The sequence below is a fragment of the Eulemur rufifrons genome, chromosome 1, assembly GCF_041146395.1.
Source record: "Eulemur rufifrons isolate Redbay chromosome 1, OSU_ERuf_1, whole genome shotgun sequence".
Lineage (NCBI taxonomy): Eukaryota > Metazoa > Chordata > Mammalia > Primates > Lemuridae > Eulemur > Eulemur rufifrons.
In genome coordinates, this window is record NC_090983.1 from 62,347,944 (window position 1) to 62,370,286 (window position 22,343).

Here is a 22,343-nt window from a genome sequence, read left to right on the forward strand (position 1 = left end):
GCGCGGGCAGCTTCGCTCTTCCCCGGCGCGCCTGGGCGCTGGGCAGGGACCCGCGTGCCAGTTCAGTTCGGGCTTCAGCGCCCGCCCTCGCTGAGCCCAGGGATCCAAGCTGCGCTCTGAGGCCAAACCTACACCCTTAAGTGGCTCGTCCTCGATCTTCAACCTCCTGAGCGCCAACAGAGCTCACAAATATTCCTCGTGGAAGGGAGTGTTTCCCACCTGTCTTTTCTTTGCAGCTGAGGGTGCTTTAGCTACTGCGGCGTGAGGAGCTCAGGGATGGAGCCCTGTGGCTGGTGGCCATGGAGATCATTTTCCCAGAGTAGCTGTTTGTCACTGAGTTTTGGAGATTTCTTGGCTGGCTTCCGCTAAAGCACGCTTGAGTAATCCGAGCTGTGGCGGCGCCCAAGCTCTCGGGATAAAGGGAGTGTGTGTGCTTGCGTGTGTGTGTGTGAGTGAGTGTGTGTGTGTGTGTGTGTGTGTGTAGGGGGATAGGGCGGGGATAGAAACGTCAACCCCCCCCCCCCCCAGCCTCCTTTTCTTTCTCCCCTTCCTGCAAAAGCCGCAGAAGTCTTCCATCCCCCCCTCAGCCGTCCTCGCGGTTCTGGGCAACCGCCAGGTTAAGCCCATTTGCGCTGGGAAATTGGCGCTGTTCGGGAGAAGAGAAACAGATCGATTGCCCTTGTGACTCCCCGCCCCCCTTCCCACCCCACCCCCTCCGCTCCCTCCCGCCTTCCCTCCCCCGCCGCCTCCCCTCACCCCGCCTCCTTCCCGCTCCCCACCCCCAAACCCGCTCACCCGCGGCAGTCCGGTGCGAGGCCCCCTCCGGAAGGTGAGGGGAACGGATCGGACTCCGGCGGGGAGAGCGGGCGTCTAGAAGTGGTGCTAATGGGAAGAGAATTCTGGTTTCAAAAGAGGATGCTCTGCCACAAAGAGCGGCTCGCGCGCCGGCCTGGGCTCTAGCGGAGGAGAGATCCCGGGAGAACTCCGGAGCTCCGGGGGAGCGCTCCTCAGAAGACCGGGGTCAACATGCCTGTGCGCAGGGGGCATGTGGCACCACAAAATACATTCTTGGGGACCATCATACGGAAATTTGAAGGGCAAAGTAAGTTCGTTTGTTCTTTTCTCTCTCGCTCGCTTTCTGCTTTGACTGAGCGCTTGGCGTCCGCCGCGTACGAGCTGAGGAGACCGGCAACTCCGGGCTCCGTCAAGTTAAGACGCTGTGAAACCGAGCCGGGAGGTTCCAATGGCAGCGGGAGTGTTCTCCCTCTGATATTAATCTTGATTTACATTTTAGATTATGGTCTCCATCACAGGAGGCAATTTGATCCTCCTCTCCTACTGCTCCATTATCTGCCTTGCTACTTAATGTCCTACTAGTCTACTATCTTAAAGGGAACGTGCTAGTATAACACGGGTTTATATTTTGAGGCTGTTTGACTGTAGACTTTTTGAAAGTCGGGAGCAGAGCAGACCATACTACTCGAACAAGAGAATGTAAATGGTAGTAGCGATGTAAATGGCTATGCAAACTATACTTTACCTTGTTTATCTTGCAGGGCTGTGGTATGACAGAGATGCTTGCTCGCTGTTAGTTTATAGAAGCCAAACTTTGTATTGAATCAATGCAAATATATCCCAAGCAGGATAATTTGGGAATGGAGTATCTCATCTGTGCTGGTTCCCAATGCAAATCGCTCGTTAGTCAAAGGAATATTTCTGTCCCTTTATTATCCCTTAAATTTTCCATCTAGAAATGTAAAAATTGAAGTGTATTAAGTAAATCCCACAAACACTGAATGCAGAGAAATTTAATGTTCTAATGTGGACTAACTACGGGGAATGAATTGTTGTTAAATAAATATATTAATTTAAAGCCATATGCTTGGTAATTAATATTTTACCTTTTCCTAAAAGGGTGTTAACACATTTATGTCATATATTTTGCCATTACTTCAGCACTGCATTTAGTGATGTGAGGATCTGGTACCTTGTGTACAAAATAAACTTGTATACCCTGCTTCATATTCTATCTGGAAGGAGTAAATATGATCTGTGATCAAAATTAATAAGCTCTTTGTATTAAAATTCCTACTCCTATACAAAATTTAAGGTTCTCCCAAAGTAAAAACGAAAAGGTGTTAACATGATATTTACTGTGTGTGTATGTGTAACTATTTTTTTCTTTTGGAAATATATATTATGAAAAGGTGAACCTTTGCATTGTTGATCTCCCAATAAATGTGAAGCAGTTTCATTGCAAAAGCTAGTTGCCTTTTTTTTTTTTTTTTAACAGGATGTGTGTAATATGCCTTAGAGGGATAGAAAACAGCCAAAGAATAATAACTACTTCGAGAAAGTTTTATTCTAAGGGCCAAGGCTGAAGTGAGAAATCTGACAACTACAGGATGTTTCACTGTTTCATTTTGAAATTATTTACCTTACAATTAAGTAGCATTCTGGAAATATCAATGGGCCAGCTGCTTATCTGAGTGTCCGATAGGACCCCTGAGAGTTGCAGGGATTGAGAACTAGACTATTTGGGAAATTATATTCTTGCAATTTGAAGAGCGATTCCTCAATACTTTTTCATTAAAATTACTGAGGATCGTTAAGCTCACATTTAAAGTTTGTGGGTGTATGTGTGCGTGTGTGGTTTTTTTTTTTCTTGTAAAAGCCACAGCAATTAGTAATTTGGGGAAGCACCTACATTTCATACTTCTTATGCAACAAATTGCTTCAGAGTTAGTGAGAATATTGTGGAAGCTTTTTAAAAGATGCTTTACTATCTTCTTATTACAGATAAAAAATTTATCATTGCAAATGCCAGAGTGCAGAACTGTGCCATCATCTATTGCAATGATGGGTTCTGTGAGATGACTGGTTTCTCCAGGCCAGATGTCATGCAGAAGCCATGCACCTGCGACTTTCTCCATGGGCCTGAGACCAAGAGACATGATATTGCCCAAATTGCCCAGGCATTGCTGGGGTCAGAGGAGAGGAAAGTGGAGGTCACCTACTACCACAAAAATGGTAAAGTTTATCTATTTTAGGATTCCTTATATTTGATTTGATTGAAAAGAAATTTTGATTATTGAAAGTTCATATGCAGAGAAGCCCCAAATATTCAATTTTAGAAATATGCTTTTACTTTTAGTTTTTTAGTACCCAAGAAATATGGACATTCTTATTTGTGTTCTAGTAGAAGCAATTTCTTCTTCGAATAAGGGCTCTCTTTTTGAACTCTTCAAAAGTGCTGTAACTCAATGTCACAGAGGACAAAATGCTACAAGTCAGTCTTACACACTCTCCTCTCTACGGAATAATATAAAGACTAACAATTTACTACTTGTGTTGATTGTTAGGAGAGAAATACAGAGTTTCATTTGCTTGAAATTGAAAACACAAAGTCTTGTTGAAAACTTTATATTGGAAACTAAAACTATTATAGGTGTTTCTTGGCTCCTTAGTTTTATTTGACAGGCGACACCTCTTGTTTCTTTTGCCCATTTTTATACAAGATTAAGGGTGATAAATAGGAACTTCTAAAATTGGTCCAGTTAAACTATGTATGTTCGGATAACAACGATTGTTCATGTGTTCAAGATTTGTCCTAAAATAAGAAATGTAGAAAAGGAACAATGATACTATGGAGTTATTAGTATTCATTTTTACAGCTGTAACAAAACTGGCATCTTAAATGTAAGGTCATAACTCAACTTCAAGGGCACACCTTCTTCTTTTAAGCTTGTTAGGATAATAGACTTATGATAATTATCTAAAAAATATGCATTTAATGGGCATGCATGCCTTAAATATACAACCTATATGTATATGAATCCATGTGTATGAATTCTCAGATATGCCTATTTTAAGGTGTATACATTCTCACATGTGCGCACTTAATATTTGACAATTTAGTACATAAGGATGAAATTATTTTAAAAATATGCATGTTATAATTAATTTTGTTGACATTACATCAGCATGTATTACTTTTTATTCCATTAACAGAAATTAGTGAGGCAGAGAACTACCTGTTCAGAATTTTAGAAAACCCTTAAGTTTTTGGTAAAATGTGTGATGTGTTACAGCCTATATAATATAATGACTCATCATTTGGTAAACTACAGAGGAAAAAAACAGCAGAGAAAAGGTTTAACTCTTACTCTTATTGTCTTATAATTAAATGTTTCATGATAAAAATGTACAGTTCATAATTACTGGATTTTCCTTAACATGGAACTTGAGTGAGTATGCACAACAAAGCATTACTGGAGAAACAGGTTTGTATAATTTAGTATTAATCTGGAATGAAAGAAATTGTATGATTATCAAACAGCACAGAGATTGTTTTTAAAGTTCTTCCTATTTTTCCCTCACTTTCCAATCAGTAGTGTTGGCATGCTAGAAATAGCCTAATTGCTCTGCTTTCTTGAAAACATTTATTGGACTGAGGCTCTTGACACCCAAATGCAGCTCATCTCTTTTGTGTATCTGATGCCAACAATCTGGACTTTTGGAACAATTTGAATGTCTGACATTTTTTCTTATCTGAATATTTATTATAATGTCAACACAGTCTATATTATGGTTACTTCAGGAAATATTGGTCTGTCTTTGTTCATTATGTTTTCTAGAACATTTCAGATTATTTTCAACTTAGAGAATTTAAGTATAAATTTAATTTGGACTGCCTAAATTACTTAGATACTAAATATATTTTTCAGAGTGTTTTCAAATAGAAGTTGTTATCTATTACACTGCAAGTAGAGTGGTGATGTTTTGAAACTTGTACAATATGAGTGTGTAAAATGATCACAAAACACCTTAAAAAAGCGATTTAATATGGAATCACAAATGTGATTGTTAAACTTTCTGTAGCTAAAATAGATGTTGTACATTGACTAATGCAAATCTTTCTATCTGAGTGATGTGCTTGGTGATATGAATCAAAAGTCCCCTGTTTTCAGAAAAAAAATCTTTGTTTGCAAGCTTGTTTAGGCATAGAAATATTAACCTTTGGTGACAATATTGTTTCTGCTAACTTCATTTTCAGAAGTGATTTGAGTGATCAAAGACTTGGGTATCTTTAGAGTTAACAACAAACTCTGCCTATTTTGCTTTAATTTACATGGGGAATATGAGGTGATGGGCCAATCTTTTTCTTTTTTCTGAAGGAAAAAAAAAATAAGTTTGAATGACCTTTTTAGACTGTAAAGACACAGCCATACTTGTTTGCTTTGACAGTAATAAACTTTGTTTTTGCTGCTAGTTCAGATACCTTCAATGGAATCTTCAGAGGGCATTGGTTTTATTCATATGGCAACTGCAAATCAGTCAGAGCTTATGAAGTTCAAAAGCTTTAATAGTCTTGCCTCTTAAAGACCTACCAGCCAGTCTACATGTATAAAAGCAGGAAGGGTGAAAAATCTCAACATTTTTATAGGTTCATTTCTCAAAGTTTCCTTAATTCTTTATTATTGAGCTCATTTACTTTTGAGAATTTCTTGATTTCTTAATTGGATACAATAAGTGCCTCCTTTACTTATTCTTTTTTTGACATTTCACAGGAATATAAGAGTGATCTAATAAGCACAAAGAGCAAATTTACAAAAAGTTGAGATATTCTGTTTCCACTTTTTCCATTTGCTTATACTGGAGTAGCAAATATGTTATCAAGGTATTATTTCTGAAAGCTTGTTCTCCATAGTGGCCCAGAGGCTATATAAGCGGTCTTAGCCCATGGTCTGTGCAATGAGTTCACAATGATGCAGTGAACGGTGAGCTGCATGGTCACCCCTGGGAAGCAACACTTCCTACCATGCTCCTTCATGTGATTGTGCTAGGTGCAACTAGACTTGCTGTTTACCAGAATATTAATTTTTAAAAAACTAGTTATTTGCAGTAGGAATATTTGACAGCCCTTCCTTTGAGAATTCTATTTTACAGTTTAAGTCATTATTGCATAAATCATTCTTGGCAGCTGTGAAATATTGCTTGAGGTGATAAAGCTGTAAATCTTTTGACATAAAACTCTAATTATACAAAACTATAATTATGCTGAGGCTTATGTAAGGATGGGCATATATTTTGATAGCATAATACATTCACTTTAAAAACACCTTTTTAGCAATTTGTTGAGACATAGCAAAACCAATTCGGTTATTAACTGGTTCATAGTTTTTCGATGGTGGAAATAGAAAGAAAACAGAAAAAAAAAAAACCAAAAAACAGTTTAGTTGGCCTTCCCTAAGTTTATTGTTCATCTGGTTTGGAGTACGTCATGGAATGGAGCTAGCTAGTTGAAGTGTTAAACCCTTTCAGGCATATTTAGATAGATGACTTTGACCTTAAATTATCAAACAACTTTAAAGATTTGGAAAATCAAAGTAAATTTCTCCAAGAGAAATAAAGGTCTTTTTTTAGTAGGAAAACAGGACTTAAAATGTATTATTTTTAGAGGTCAGAGCATTCCTGTGTTTTTGCCATCATGCTTTCAGACTCAGTACAATGGCAGTTTTGTTAGCAAATTAGAAATGTGTAAGGCTATTTTTCTTATCTTCCTGTTGCTTTTAAAGAAATGAAGGATGAGAGGGGGCTGAGGGAAGTCCTTGCCTAATCCAGACAGTGCAAAGTTTCAGAAGCAGTGTTTGATTCAACTGAATCAAAAGAGGCCTTGGTCTGATAACAGTGACTCTACCATGTCTGAGAATTATGCAGTAAGACCTTCTAGAAACGGCTGTGTTTTAGGAGTAAAGGTGAAGATGCATATTGAATGCCACCTTTCTCTAATGTGATGTATTAGGCACTAGAAAAACAATAGGAAGAGATGCAAAGGAGGATACAACCTGATTGCTGCTTTCAGGACATTTGTACGTTAGTGTGACTAATGTACGTTTCTATCTTCTAAACCTCAGATGTTTTCATAAAATTGTTTTTAAAAGAAAGAGAATATATGGACTATGAAAAGAAGAAGCTTTTACATATATAGGGAACTTACAAAATTTAGTGTTAATTACTCCTACTCCTCTGTTCTCCAACTTTAAAATAAACTTGCTTATGTGTATTTCCTGTCACCTGTTGTCATGTATACACAATAACTTGTTAAAGAAGCAATGCGGTTTGGTTAAAATTTTAATAGTAAAAACGTAAGTCTCATAATAGCTTTATATGTTATATGACATGTAAAATATTCAGCGTTCCTAATTCTTGGATTGTGTACTAGAGAGGTACAGATGGTAGTTTTTTAGACAAGGACAGAAATATATTTTATGTGTATGTAATTCAAGCAATAAGAAAGATTTCCAGGGAGTATCTTGTCTAGAATTTGCTTGTGTGTTCATTTTATCTTTCTGTTTATACATTTTCATGTTCTGTTCAGTAGGATATTGTATTAAGAACAACAGTAATCTGAAAATTCATTTTTCCACATACCTAAGTTTTATAACATCTCATGGACTTTGGATATTATATAGAATTCAAATTTGATCAATTCTAATTGAAAATAAGCATTCTCAAGAAATATTCCTCCCCACAATTTGAAAACTTTATTGTTTGAAGTAAACCCAAAATGTCCTAAAACTGTGGATGAGCTCTATTTATCAGTTTTTTTTTCTCCACTACCCACCAACACCATACCTCCATGCACGTCTGGTGCCAACAAGAAGCCATGTTGTCGGCCAGCTTGAGAGATGACTTCCCAATTATTTTTACATCCAAGGGGCTTGAGAACAGGTCAGTTTAAGACTATAATCATAGGATAGGCTTAGTGGGAGGAATTTGCTTCTACTGGCATCCTTCTGGTATATACTTGGAGAATAACATCTACTTTGTTTGGTTTTTGGGATTTTATTTTTGTTTTTTGTTTGTTTGTTTGTTTGCTATAATAGTCACTGAATCCATTGCAGGCAGCCAGCCTGACAGGAGAGTCCTGGGATAGTTGAGTCACAGGGAAGTAGCAGTTGGAGTATGAAGTACTGAGGCATCAGCATTTACCTGGCTACCTAAACTAGAAAGTTTGGTGTCATTTTCTATTTTTCTCTCTTCCTCTCCTCCCTGAACTCAATTGGTCACCAAATCCTTTCAATCTTTACATCTGAAATATTTTTCAATCCTATCCCCACTTCTGCACCCCCTTTGAAGTGCTCTGATTAAAGTCTGCCGGATCCTTTTTCTGAAATATTGAAGTCTCCAGTTTCAACTCCTTCTCCAGTCCATTCTCCACGGTGCTATCAGAGAGCTATTTCTGAAACATGAATCTCTTACATTGCTGACTTAGTAGAGCCAAGAATCATTGTATAATAAGTACCTTTTATGTATTAAAAATGGGTACAATAATTTCATAAAACATATATTCTTATTATCCCCATTTTATGAAAAGAAAACTGAGACCAGAGAGACTGAGTAATTTGCCAGATCTCACATAGCTTATACATGGAATCTGAGCCTAACAACTTTACCTTACAGATGCTTAATGTACCTATGTCATACCTCAGCTCAAAACCTATTGTCACTTGTAAAACTGTGAGAATAAAGTTTTGGACTCCTCTGTAGGATATTGGGTGGCCTTCAGAATTGAATTCACTTGGGTTTGCCAGTAGGGTATTATCTTAGTCTCTTCCTGCTGCTATAATAAAATACCTTAGACTGAGTAATTTATAAACAATAGGAATTTATTTCCCACGATTCTGGAGGCTGGGAAGTCTAAGATCAAGGTGCCAGGAGATTCAGTGTCTGGGGAAGACTTGCTTTCTGCTTTCAGGATGGCACCTTGTTGTTGTGTCCTCCTGTGGAGGAGTAGGAGGGCAAAAAGGGGTAGGCAGTACTCTGAAACCTCTTTTATAAGGATATTTATCCCATTCATGAGAGTGGAGCATTCATGACTCAATCACTTCCCAAAAGGACTCACCTTTTAATACTATCACCTTGGAGTTTAAGTTCCAACATATGAATTTTTCAGGGGACATATATTCAAATTGTAGCAGGTATGTTTAGAGGAACCAAGCTGGAATCTCAGATATGACAATAGCTGGGTGAACTTGCCCAAATGTACATCTTCTTGGTGTTTCAATTTCCTTTTATAGTATCTATTTGGAAAATAACATCTACTTTGCTAGGCTGATTGAATGTGTTACATACAATAAAGCACATAGCATTGTGTCTCATATGATTACCTGCCTGTAATGTATTCAACAAAAATCAGTTAGTTCAATTGCTAACGTCATTTCTCCTACAAATCTTATGTTCCAATCATACTTGACTGCTCAGAGTTTCTCAAAGAAGCCATGAATTTTTACTCTACTAAGGCTCTGTTTATCCTTTAAAAGTTTTCCCTTGCCTATAATAAATAGTTCAAAGACTCTGTGAATGGAATGCCCTTCCCTCAACTTCTCACCCCAAAGAAATCATCATGATCCTTCCAAAGATGGATCAAAAACTTCTCTATGAAGTCCTTCCTCATGTCCCACTGTCTGCACCTCTCTGTCCCTACAGCACTTGGTTCTGGATTACAGGGTAGCATCTGGAGTGCGCCAAATATTATTACATGTTTTGTAGTTAATTTTATCTATTTTTAGCTAGTGCAAAGAAAATACCAAGTCTCATTAATTTCTGTGTCCACGATACATGGAAGAGTGCCTGGTACCAAATGGGTGCATAATTGGTATTCGCTTAAAGAATGAAGAGAAGACGAGAAGTGGTGCCATAGATTTGAGGAAACCAGAAACAGATTAAGATCATGAGATCTGGGGAAAAGTGAGTAATAGCAAAATAGTACTGTTTTGTTTTTTTGAATTTTGTTAAGAACACTTCTAATAATATTCTTAATAACAATTTTTACCTTAATTTTATAAATGGCCATATTTCTTTGTTTAATAATCTAAGATATTAAATCATCATAATAACCTATAACTGTACAAATATCTAGAAAAATACTTAATGAAGAATTACAGAGAAGCTACTAACAAGGAATTATTAACCAGTTACTCAAGTGTCACTCACTGATCGCCCCATAAATGACTCACCAGTGTCTCCAATAATTTGTAATGGCCAAAAGCAAAGTTCTCTTCTGTTCTTTTCTAACTCGATTTTGTTGCTGTGTTTGACACAGTTACTCTACTGACTGCATAAGTTACATGGTGTTGGAATTTGTTATCTGGTGCATCGTATTGTCCCTTAGTGTTTTCTTGAAAATTCTTAATCAGCATTGAAGCTTGACCTCAGGGTTACACAATAATGACAGTGTAAAATCTAAAATCATAAAGTTAATTTATTCATAATAATAAAAATAGTAATTATTAATTATTATAATTGTCAAGCAAATGTTTCCTCTCTCTTTTCTGTGAGGTCTGCATTTAGCAATAGTACTGAGCTACCGAGAAGCAATAGAATCAGGCAGACTTCAGACATTAATTACATTAGTAAGGGAATGTGTCCTATTACTGAACAATTAAAAATGTTAAATTCCCACTTGTCGCAGGTGGGTTATTAGAAAACAAGGGTACCGGCTCCTATTGCTTGGACTGAACATTCCATAAGATGCTCTCCTTCCTCCTTTATGTGAAATATCTGATTAAGAGAAGCAAAGTACTCTTTTTGTGACAGCTCAAATCCTGGCTGAGGCAGCCCCTTGGCCCTGTGACCTTTTCCCAGTTCAAGTAGGTCTGCTTGTTTGCAAACTTGCCTTTTACATGGTTCTCACTGTTTTGTAGAATGTCTCACACTACTTTTTACTCAGAAAACGGGTAAAAACAGCTGTGACTGGTGCTTGGTGGGCAGGGATTCAAGGGAGGAGTGAGACAGGACTGTGGGTATGTTTCTACCCTTAGTTAGCTCAGTTTGTAAAAGGATCTCAAATTAGACTGCGCCAAGTGGGACGTGCTAGGCTTCCTGAACCACCAGGTTTTTACCTGTATTTTCTCTCTAGGAGGATGACCATTTAGAATACTTTGTTACAGCAGGTGGACTCTCACTACTTCAAGTTTTGTTTCCTTTCTCTGTTTCTGTTTGTTTCCTTCTTCCCTTAGGATCATTAGGAGTATTTTTATTTCTCATTCTTGTTTTGATAGGACATTAATTCTTCCCCATTGTTTGAAATACTGGTTTTCAGAAACATGTGATAGCTGTACAGGTTCAAGACAACTTAGAATGTCTGTTGCCCATCATGCAGCCCATTGTCCTCTAGCCTCAAAACACCCTTCTTAATTTTAGTCAGTGAAATCTGTATCAGTGACCAAAGATGATAGATGTAATGACAAAAATTAAAGTACACAAAATTAGTGGTGGTTTCATAACAAGCAACAAAGAACAAATAACATGCAAAATCTAGGACAAACTAAATAAGGTATTGATACCCAAATAAAAACTTATGTGTGTTAGAAAGATCACCTATTTAAATCACAATCTTAAGGTATTTGCATGCTAATAAGATCATATCAATCTGACATAATTAATGTTAGAGCTATACAACATTGTATGTTATATGAATGTCTTTTAAGTTTCTGTACCACTTTTAGCTAAATTAGTTAAAATTTCTTTTGGTTTTGCTAAAACATCCTATAAATATCATATGTTTTATTTAATAATATTAGTCAGTTGATTTTTAACTATACATTTATTCAGATGTTTATACTCAGTGAATGTGCTCTTCAGATTTTAATTCTCTTGGTTGTAGTCCATGGACAATAACCCTCTACTCAATATAAATCATCTCCCAAAGGAATAATGTTGAGTTCCAATTCAGTGACTGGTTCTTTATATAAATTGCTTTATCTGATTTTCATGTCAGCTTTGGGAGCAGATATTATCCCATTTTACAGATTAGTTAAATTGAGGTTCTGAGAAGTTATGTAAAGTACTAATGATCACAGAGCAAGGTGTTAGTGAGGTTTAAATCTAGATTTGTCTATATTTACCCACTCTACTATGTTGCCTCCAAATGATACGCCTTTTAAATCTTACTTTCTCCATTCTATATGTGCTAATTCTAGTTCTTAATTGTAGATTCTATTAATTATACAAGGTCTAAGTCTGATTATTTTAATTCACATCAAAAGGTGAATGTAGCAAGATTTACCCTACATATTTTTAATTTTAAACAATACTTTATTAATCAAAATGAATATCAAGCAAGGTGTTAGATTTTAGTAAAGGATAGTTAGTATATGCCTGTAATCTATATAATTATTAGTGATACTCTCTTTTACTCTTTAAAGTGCCCCAGTTTTGTACTATAAAGCTTATGGTTAAGTTAGATTTGGGGACATTTTTCGTTAAGGGCCCCTCAGCTACTAATTATTTAGTTTTTACCCAGAAAGTAAGGAAGAAAATGTTTACAGTAGTGTGATTCACTAGCAGGGAATTGTATAGTGTCCTCTTCCTCTCTCCTTCCCACAACAAAGTTTTATTTCCTGGAAAGATTATATGATTCATAAAATTCACCACTAGTATTTAAAAGGGATATAATAAATTTACTTGCGTGGAGAGTCTCTGGTTTGTTTAAAACATCTCCAATTTTATCTTGGGCCCAAGTCAGATTCAGTTCCTGCTACATGCCTTCTGTCTGGTGTCTCTGAGATCCTCCCAAAGGCCCCCATTCTCAGGACTCTTCCCTTTGTCCACTGGGTTCCTTCTTCCTGGGACAGCCTTTGTGTCCCCTCCCTGCACCCTTCATCTATATTCTTGCACTTTTAAGCAAATTTCTGTAGAGCTTCAATCTCAGCTCCTTTTCAAGGTCTACTCTAAATCCCTCATATAACCTTTTCCACACTTCCTAACATTTTCTTCCTTGTCTTTATTGGAACATTTATGAAATTGTGTTATAGCAATTTGTTTCTTTGTCTGTCTCTTCCACTCAACATTCAGTATTTTGAAGGGACACATTAAAGCACTTGTTAAAAAAATAGAAGGAATGGCAGAAGAGCAAAAAAAAAAAAAAAAAAAACAAAACAGTAATATGCTGATTTACAGATGAAAATGTCTGGCAGGTGGCAGGGTCTAGAGAAGTCTCATTCATTCATTCATTCAAAATCTCGTGCCAGTCATTTTGCTAGCTAGGAGAGTGATAAAAACCAACAACTTACATTGTTTATTAACTGAGGAAAAAATAGCTCGCTGCCATATAGTTTATATATTATAAAGCAGTTTATTCTAATAGTAACCTGTAACTCTTTCTAAAAAGACATGAGCACTAATCACTCTTTTTAGTTAGCCTGGAAGGAGAAAAGTGAATGGTCAGAAGAGTCCAGATAGATCCCTGATGCCTCTATAGTCAGTTGATTCTGATGGGGTGTGCACAGGTTTAATAATGGAAGAATTTGTCTATGTGTTCTTTTAATATTATAAATGCATGCAAGTTTGCAAACCATCCCAGTCCTCCCAGGATCTCTTTAGTCAGTTACATGTAATAAAATACATATGATACATGTGATATGATAAAATAGTTATAAAACCACACAATTATTCTGATATTTTTTTCTGCTGTCTTCCTCCACACATACTTACACTGGTTTCCCAACACACTTAATTCATTTTCCCAAACCCTGGGTTGTGGATTTCCCAAACCCTGGCCTGTACAGTATCAGAAGACACTTCATCAGTCACACGCTGATACAGGATTTCACCACCTCAGCAAGGACTTCGTATCTCTCTTTCCCTCTGTCTCTGTCAAAGAGATTCAACTGCACTATTGAAAAATTAGAAAATACAGAAAGCAGATAGAAAAGAAAATACCTATAATCTTAAACTAAGAGATATCCACTGTTCAAATGATGGCATGCATTCCATCTATAATTTTTCTACACAATCACACTCATGTGTGCATGCGTGCAAGAATGCAGACTTTTTTTTTTTTTAATAACAGCAGGCCAGTACTATATATACCAAACTGTAGCTTATTTTCCTCACTTAGAAATTTATCCTGAACAAGCATATGTTTTAATGACTACATGATATTTTACATGGACAGCACATAAATTATATTAATATCTATAGAATATAACCAATATCTTCTTATTGAACACTTTATTGTTTCCAACTTTTAACAATTCTAAAAACACACCAAGAATCTGTCCATCCAACTTGACCACCTGTACTATTTTTTTCCTTGGTATATACTCCCAGAAGTATAATTACTGGATAAAATAGTATGTGTATCTTAAAAAGCTTTTGATACCCCAAGTCAATTATACTCCAAAAGACAATGTACTTGCACACTTCAAATGTATAATAAAATTTGGCATTCTTTTAAATATTTATTGACCCAATAAGAATAGTACCTTATTTTCTGATCACCAAATTTAACCCAAAATCTTTATTAAAAAACACCTGTAGAAAATATTTGAGGCAATTTATTTTACTAATTACAAAAACTAATGCTGAGTATTTCCAAACCTAGGGGATGAGGAGAATCTTGAATAGCTGATGGTCCTGGAAGGATACCTCACCAGGGTCACTCTTCCAAAAACTGCTGTTCACATTCACATTTTCATTTCAGTAATTTGGTGGCAGTTTTCCAAGCCCCCAGTGGAGAAATTCATAAAAATTACTCACTATTTAAATAACTCACTATTTAAATAACTCACTATTTAAATGTTGAAGCATTGCTTGAACTTTTTCTCCTTTTTGTATGGAATAAGTTGGATTTTAAATTATTTTTAATATTTCTTATTACATATATAAACTATGATGAAAATCATGATTAGGGATGAGTTTTTATTAGTTTTCATCTGAATATATAAATTTTAATGGTTTTGCTCAGATGCAAAGTGATGACCATGAAAGGTAGCAAAATTATTATAAATAAACATTCTACTAGGATGTCATGTAACAAAAGTAAAATTCACCTACACAACATAAATAGCATAAAATGCTCAATATTACATGTGAGGAAATATAGAAACAAAAGAAAAGTAACACAGTATTAGCTAAACTGCTAACTTTATCCCCATATAATACTATTGAAACAACTGCAGGGAAAAGATCATTCTCTTCCCAGGCTGCCTTACTTAACCAAGACATGCAGAGCTCAGGTAATCTGATCTTTCTAGCTGTGACTCAATTCTCCGGTTTTCCCTCCAGGTGTTCTTTATAATGAATGTCACTTAACCAAAGCTCAGTAGGATTTATGGATTCCCAGATTGCTGTTCTCAGAATTTGTTCACAAATGAAGGACTACACAAAAATACCACTAATGATACACAACCTCAACTGTCTTATTAGCCAGCATCTATTCACTTCTCATTCTAAAATTGCAGGACTTGTTTCTTTGCAGTTCATGTTTCTAGAGTGAACAGAAGGTGTCCTACTGAAATTTCATACCCACCAACACTCATTATTTTAAATATATTCATAGCAATGTGTGCATAGTGTGAGTTACACAACATTTTGTCATAATTACTGGCTCCTTTACATGCCAATAACTTCATGATGAATTTCCTTCTGAAGAATAATTTATTTCAAAGAGCTGTTATTACTTTTGGTTATCAATCTACATTTTTTGGAAATGTGAGGAATGCATAAGAGTTTTATGGTATCATTCTTGATTTTTCTTCAATATTAGAAAATTACATGTTTGTAGAGCTACAACAATCTCAAGTATAGAAAAACAGACAAAAATATTTTCATAGGTACTTCTTATATGGCAATTGAAAAATCACTGGTAACATTTAAATATTTTTTTCCAGAAGAAAAGACTTAGAGATTTTAGTTAGATTTTATAATTTTAATTGTTTTTCTTATTTTTACTTCAGCATCTTATGGAGGTACAAATGTTTAAATTACATATATTGCTTTTGACCCACCCAAGTCAGAGCTTCAAGCATGCATCCGCCAGACAGTGTGCACCACACCCATTATGTGGATATACCCATCCCCTTCCCACCAACTGCCCGACACCCATGAATGTTACTACTATATGTGCACATAAGTGTTGATCAGTTAATACCAATTTGATGGTGAATACGTGTGGTGCTTGTTTTTCCATTCTTGTGGTGCTTCACTTAGTAGAATGGGCTCCACCTCTATCCGGGATAATACAAGAAATGCTAGATCACCTTTGTTTTTTGTGGCTGAGTAGAATTTTTAAATTAAAGCATAAAGAATGAAGATGAAGTCTGTTCTTCTAACTGCTTCAGTTACATGATGGAATACCTGGAAAAGACAGACAAAAGAAATCTCAGACATTTTATTTGCATTCCAACAGAAATTTTGTATGCTCACTTCTGTTAAAGATTCCAAGAAACATGGACCATATAAAAGACCAGAAATTTTTTTAAGGTACTGACTTTATTATATTATAAAGTAAAATGATGACCACATTGTGCTATAACAATGCGCAACATTATAGCCCTGCCTGCTCCCAATCCCATTGTTCCAGAAATGGAATGAATAATCATCCTATCCCCATACTCAGGTTAACCATAACTCAAGTAAAAAATCAGATCCTGGAGTTTTATTTTTGTTGATTTTAGTTTTTTTATGTATATTTATGTACACTAGCATCTTGCTAATGAGTTCAAAGATTAAGCTAGCTAAATTATGTCTCTGTGGCAACTTACATGCAATTCTATAATTGGGAATGATTAAATAATAGAGCATGTCTGAGCACTTTAAATAATATTAGTAATAACTGTCACTTATTGAGTACTTACAATGTGCCTGTACTCTTCCAAAATCTTCATTTTTTTCAATTCTTACAACATCTGAAGAAATAGACATTTTATTGTTCCCATTTTACAGATTGAAAAGATGAAGTTCAGTGACTTCCTCAAGGATACGCAAGTAGTATTTAACAGCTACCACCTAAGCACAGATTGTCTTCCTGCAGAGCCTCTGTGCTCAGAATCTACTGTACCATCCACCTCAGCCCACTCCCGTTCATGAAGGTACCCTAACATACTCAGTACACACACATGTGGAGTCAAGTCCCATCTGGATGGAAAAGTGTGAATTGTTTCTGGATTTTAGGCATTTCAATGTTTTAAATTTGGAGGCTTCTAATTTTCTTTCCTTAAATGCAACTAGACAAACAACTGCCTCCTGCTGTACAGTACAGGGGGTTTGTGCCTTTGGCACCTCCATCCTGTTCTCGTTTGGAGGCAACAGGTATTAAAAGTCCCTGTGTTTTGTATGCACAGTAAGGTTTGAGACTTACTGCTATATGATGATCTGATCACATGTGGCCCCCAAAGGATTTTAGAAATAATTGAAATTCATCTGTTTCCCACAATGCCTTGCATAGAGTAGCTGCTCAACAAATCGTTTCTTTAAATAAATGAGTGAATTAAAACATTAGGCTAACTCTAAGGCTAGCATTTGATCTGTCAGTTACTTCTTTGGTAAAGTGGAAGTCGTTTCTTGCCTATTTGAAAGAGATCCTAAGGGGGTTTAGATTGTGGATGCTGGAGTCAAGTTGCCCAGGGCTAAATCCCAAACACCACACTGTGTGATCTTCCAAAGTTACCTTACTGCCCTGTCCTCAGTTTCTTCTTCAGTGAAATGGCAACTTTGATTGTAATAGAACCTATCTTATAGGGTTTTGAAATAACTAAATGTGTTTATATTTATAAAAGCACTTACAACAGCTCTTGGTACCTAGGAAGCACAATATAAGTTTTAAACAAAGTAATATGAAAAGAAAAAATATGCGAAAAGGAATTGTATTAAAAATACATATTAAGTTGATGTGACCACTGAGTGTTGTGCTCTAATGGAAATTTGCAACCACATGTGTGGCTGAATAAAACTTGTGAAACAAATTTTGACCTCAGTAAGTAAAAGTAGAAATTAGCAGCAGTTCTTGAAAATTAAAATGTAAAATTCCAGAGACTTCATCCTGGAGATTATGACCTCAATCAAATTCTTAACAATTTAATTTATTTTTAGTTTTGAATGCTGAATTTTAGGTGTGGTTACCCTGAAAATGTCAGCAGTTTGGGAAACTTGGACTCTTACAATTTCTCTGGGCACAGCTGTCTTTCAGCTATATTACAACCAATTCTGGTAATGATATTCCAGAAAGCAGATTGTTTGAAAACAAAAGTTCCTCAGTTCACACAGTGAACATGTAAGCTTAGTCCATCTCTCCTTCCCCCAGGATTTAGTGAGAATCAAGATAAATTTTATTGAAAGCAAAGTTGTGGAAATAATTGAAACCTGTCTACTTGGAGAAAATATGTAGATGTAAATATCCAAATGTAGGCACCATAGCTAAGGTTACCATATCATTTAACATCCAAAGTAGGATTCTTTTTATTTTATTTTATTTTTTTGAGTTTTAAGAGTTCTTTGTATTATACAAATGTTTTCTCCCAATCTAGAGCTTGTTTTTTCATACTCTTAGCACTGTCTTTCCTGGGGCAGAGGTTTTTAATTTTAATGAATTTCAATTAATTTTTTCATGGCCCATGGTTTTGGCATTGTATCTAAAAACTCATCACCAAACCAATGGTTACTTACATTTTCTTCTATACGGGTGGTCCCCAACTTATGATGGTTCAACTTACAATTTTTCTGACTTTCTAATGGTGTGAAAGCAATACACATTCAGTAGAAACCATACTTTGAGTACCTATACAACCATTCTGTTTTTCATTTTCAGTATAGTTCTCAGGAAATTACATGAGATATTCAACACTTTGTTATAAAATAGGCTTTGTGTTAGATAATTTTGTGCAACTGTGGGCTAAGTGTTCTAAATACATTTAAGGTAGGCTAGGCTAAACTATGATATTCAGTAGAATAGGTGTGTTAATGCATTTTTGACTTATATTTTTAACTTATAATGGGCTTACAGGAACACGATCCCATTATACTTCAAGGAATATCTGTATTTTCTTTCAGAAATTTTATAATTTTGTGTTTTACATTTAGTTCTAAGATCTATTTTGATGTAATTTTTAAAGCATAAGGTCTGTAAGACTTTTCGACAAATGGTGCTGTAACAAGTAGACATCCACATGCCCAAAATAAATTTTGATACAAAGTAGGATTCTTTTTAAAGTGAATGGAGGAAGTTATTCAAGATTGTCCCAGGCAAACTGGATGTATGGACACTCTAAATACAACCTATATCTGGCATTGTGTATCAGATTTTTCAAAATGTATATCATTTTATAGTACAGACTTTTCATGAACATTTTTTAGACTTTCCAAACTGGTAAGTTTAAAAATGTAGCCACTCATTCTTGTCATGCCCAAAATGCTTACTGTGTAGTCAAAGACAATATCTTGCAATCTGGAGAAATGAGTCAGAATTCCTCTAAAGAATACATTGGACCTGCTGACCTCTTTGAAATAAGACTGCAAATGAATTCCTCTGTAAATACCATGTTGAAGGTTCTTAGTAAAAGGAATTAACCTTAACCATTTTGTGAGTCTTGAGAACAGCAATGGACTAAAGGTAAAATGATTGTGTTCATTGTTGAATGCTAACAATCCTTTCTTTACAGGATATCTTTGACTTTCAAAAGGATCTTTATCTTGGAATCCATTAAAGTATGGGTGTGCACAGCCTTTTTTTGCCTGTGGCTTCTCCATCAGGCCTTAGTTGAATGTGTTGGTCTGTTTGTAATCCTGTGATAAAATTAGCCTTCCATTGCGTGTAAAATTTGTTATCTAAAAGATGACTATTAAGTAGAGGAACAGCCCAGAAAAGTTGGGGTCAATAGCATTAAAGCAGAGAGTTATCAATATTCTAATAAAAACAATAAAAATTAATTCAGATTTGCCATATAAAGTAAATTTATTAGTTCTCATGAGTTTAGAGATTGATCTCTTCAAATTTCAAGAAGAATGTGCAGATATCAAAAAATCAAAATGAAGAAATAAGAAATTATGTTTCAGAGGAAAGTTAAATGAAAGTGGTACAGCTGGTATTCTCATATTGTTTGTATTTTTGCAGATCCAATACAAATATAAAGGAAATCATTTTTGTCTGTGAAAATTGGGTTTGTTAACAAAATTAACTTTTGCAATGTTACAATCCAAAAAGGAAAAAAAAAACCCTATGAACTACACTAATTATAAGTCTCCTCCATCCCTTTCAGATTCAACTAATTTTCTTTTATATTACTCCTGCTTGTTGAGGTCATCATACATGATGAAATATTACCAGAAGAATGTTTGCAAAATAAATGGAGGTATAAGAAATTATACCCTCCACACTTATCTGCCTGTTTTCCTGTTGATTTATAGTGTTGCTTTCATTTTGTATTTGCTAAATAAAAGTCTATAGAATAAAGATATACCTGAATAAACACATGGCAGAATTTATAGGATGTGTGGGGATGGAAATTGCATTATTGTGGGCAGTCATATTTTCAGATGAAAAATGTTTGCTTCTTTTTAATGAACTAAGATAACGGAGAAAAAAACCCAAAAAGCAACAAACAGGCTTCCAGTTGGCATTATTTTAATTTAGTCTTTGTGAAAAGTTAGTCATAAAAAAGAGCAGTTCATGAAAATCTTAGTTTAGGGGCCGTTGTTTCTTGTCTGCCCAAACATCCCAAATAAAAAAATCCTGCATTTTCCCTCAACTTCTTATTCCAGGGAAACATTGTCCTGCCTTCAAACAAAGCATAACAAGCCAGAGATTGTAGAAATACTTGGCAACTCAAAAGCAACATTTACTACTGTCTTTCAAGTGGCAAACAAGTTAGCATGATTCTTGCTAAATTATAGGAAAGAATGATCCATATACCTAACTTTGCTATTATTACTTTAATTAAAATTACTATTAATTAATAATAGTAATAAAATTACTATTTATTAATAGAAAAATAGACATATGCAAGAGTTGCAAATATCTTACAATAAACGCTCCTACAACCTTCACATACATTCAGCTATTGTTTACAGGTGGCTGCATTGGCTTTATCTCTTTCAACATTTGTCCCTATAAAATATATATATATATATGCATTGTTATTTTGTATCTACTTATTTATTTTGCTGAGATGTTTGAGTTAATTTGTACAGATGGTGACCCTTTATCCTTAACTACTTCAATATTTTATCTCCTAATAATAAGGAAATTCTTTTATGTAACTACAGCTTAATTATCAAATTCAGGAAATTTTACATAGATATAATACTATTATCTAATTTACTCTAACTTCAAATTTTGCCAGTTGTCCTTATATTGACCTTTAGATCATTCGTTTTTAGCAGTTTAGGATTTAAAACAGTATCATGCGTTGGAGTTTGTTGTTATATCTCTTCAGTCTCCTTTAATCTGGATCACTTCTTCAATCTTTCTTGTTTTTTGTGACATTAATATTCTTTAAGATTACAGGCTCATTGTTTTGTAGAATGATCAATTTGGATTTGTTTGATGAATCTTCATGATTTGATTTAAGTTGTAGATTTTTGTAATGTTTTCTATGTAAATGATGTTTGTCCTACTTCAAGCATTACTAGAAGCACCTGATGTCAGTTTTTCCTATAATTGGTGATGCTAACTTTGATCACTTGTCATGCCATTTTTTGTGTGTTTTGACAAAAAATTGGAAAATGGATTCTAAAAATATCCTTTAAATAGCACCAATAGAATAGATTTAACAAAAATGTGAAAGACTTCTATAATAAAATAATCATAAATATGGCTAAGAGAAGTTAAAGAGCAAATAAGTAAAAAGAGAGATATTCCATATTCATGAATCAGAAGTCTCAGTATTTTAAAGATTTCTAGTCTTTTCAAATTGATCTGCATCATAACCAAAATTACAGCAGACTTAAATTACCAAGCTGATCAAAAAATCTGAATGAAAATGCAAAGAATTAGAATAGGCCAATGATGGAAAAGAACAGAGTTTGATGACCCAAGCCACATGATTTTAAGAATGAGTATAAAACCACAGTAATCATGACATTGTGGTATCAGCATCAGTATAGATAAATAGATCAATGGAAAAGAATAGTGCATAAATAGGTCCTGACATATACAGTTAATTGCTTTTTGATAACAGCACCAAGGAAATTCAATAGAGAAAAGCAAGCCTTTCTAGCAAATGGGCTAGATTAACCAGGAAAATATATGGAAAAAAATGAATCTTAACCCCTACATTATACTATGTACAAAATTAATTTGATTTTGGTTATTAACCTAAACATAAAAGCTAAAATTATAAACTTTCTAGAAATAAACAGAAAAATACCTTTATAACTGTGAGTGGGTAAAGATTTCTAAGAGAGAATACAAAGGGCGCTAACCATAAGAATAAAAAATAATGAATTGGACATCATCAAATTTAAAAACTTATGCACTTCAAAAGATCTGATTAAGAAATGAAAACTGACACAGACTGAGAGAAAACATTCAAAACATTTACTTCACAAAAGAAGTGTAT

General features: G+C 35.1%; 1 protein-coding gene across 1 annotated transcript in view; it reads left to right on the plus strand.

Annotated features, from left to right (window-relative positions):
- The first annotated feature begins 777 nt into the window (after positions 1-777).
- The window catches only part of KCNH7 (potassium voltage-gated channel subfamily H member 7), a 472,286-nt gene continuing 450,720 nt past the window's right edge, over positions 778-22,343 (plus strand). Inside the window, exons 1-2 of the mRNA XM_069472001.1 lie at positions 778-1,102; positions 2,800-3,030. Of these exons, the coding sequence (XP_069328102.1) occupies positions 1,027-1,102; positions 2,800-3,030 (307 nt within the window). The 5' untranslated portion in view covers positions 778-1,026. The remainder of the gene's footprint in view (positions 1,103-2,799; positions 3,031-22,343) is intronic.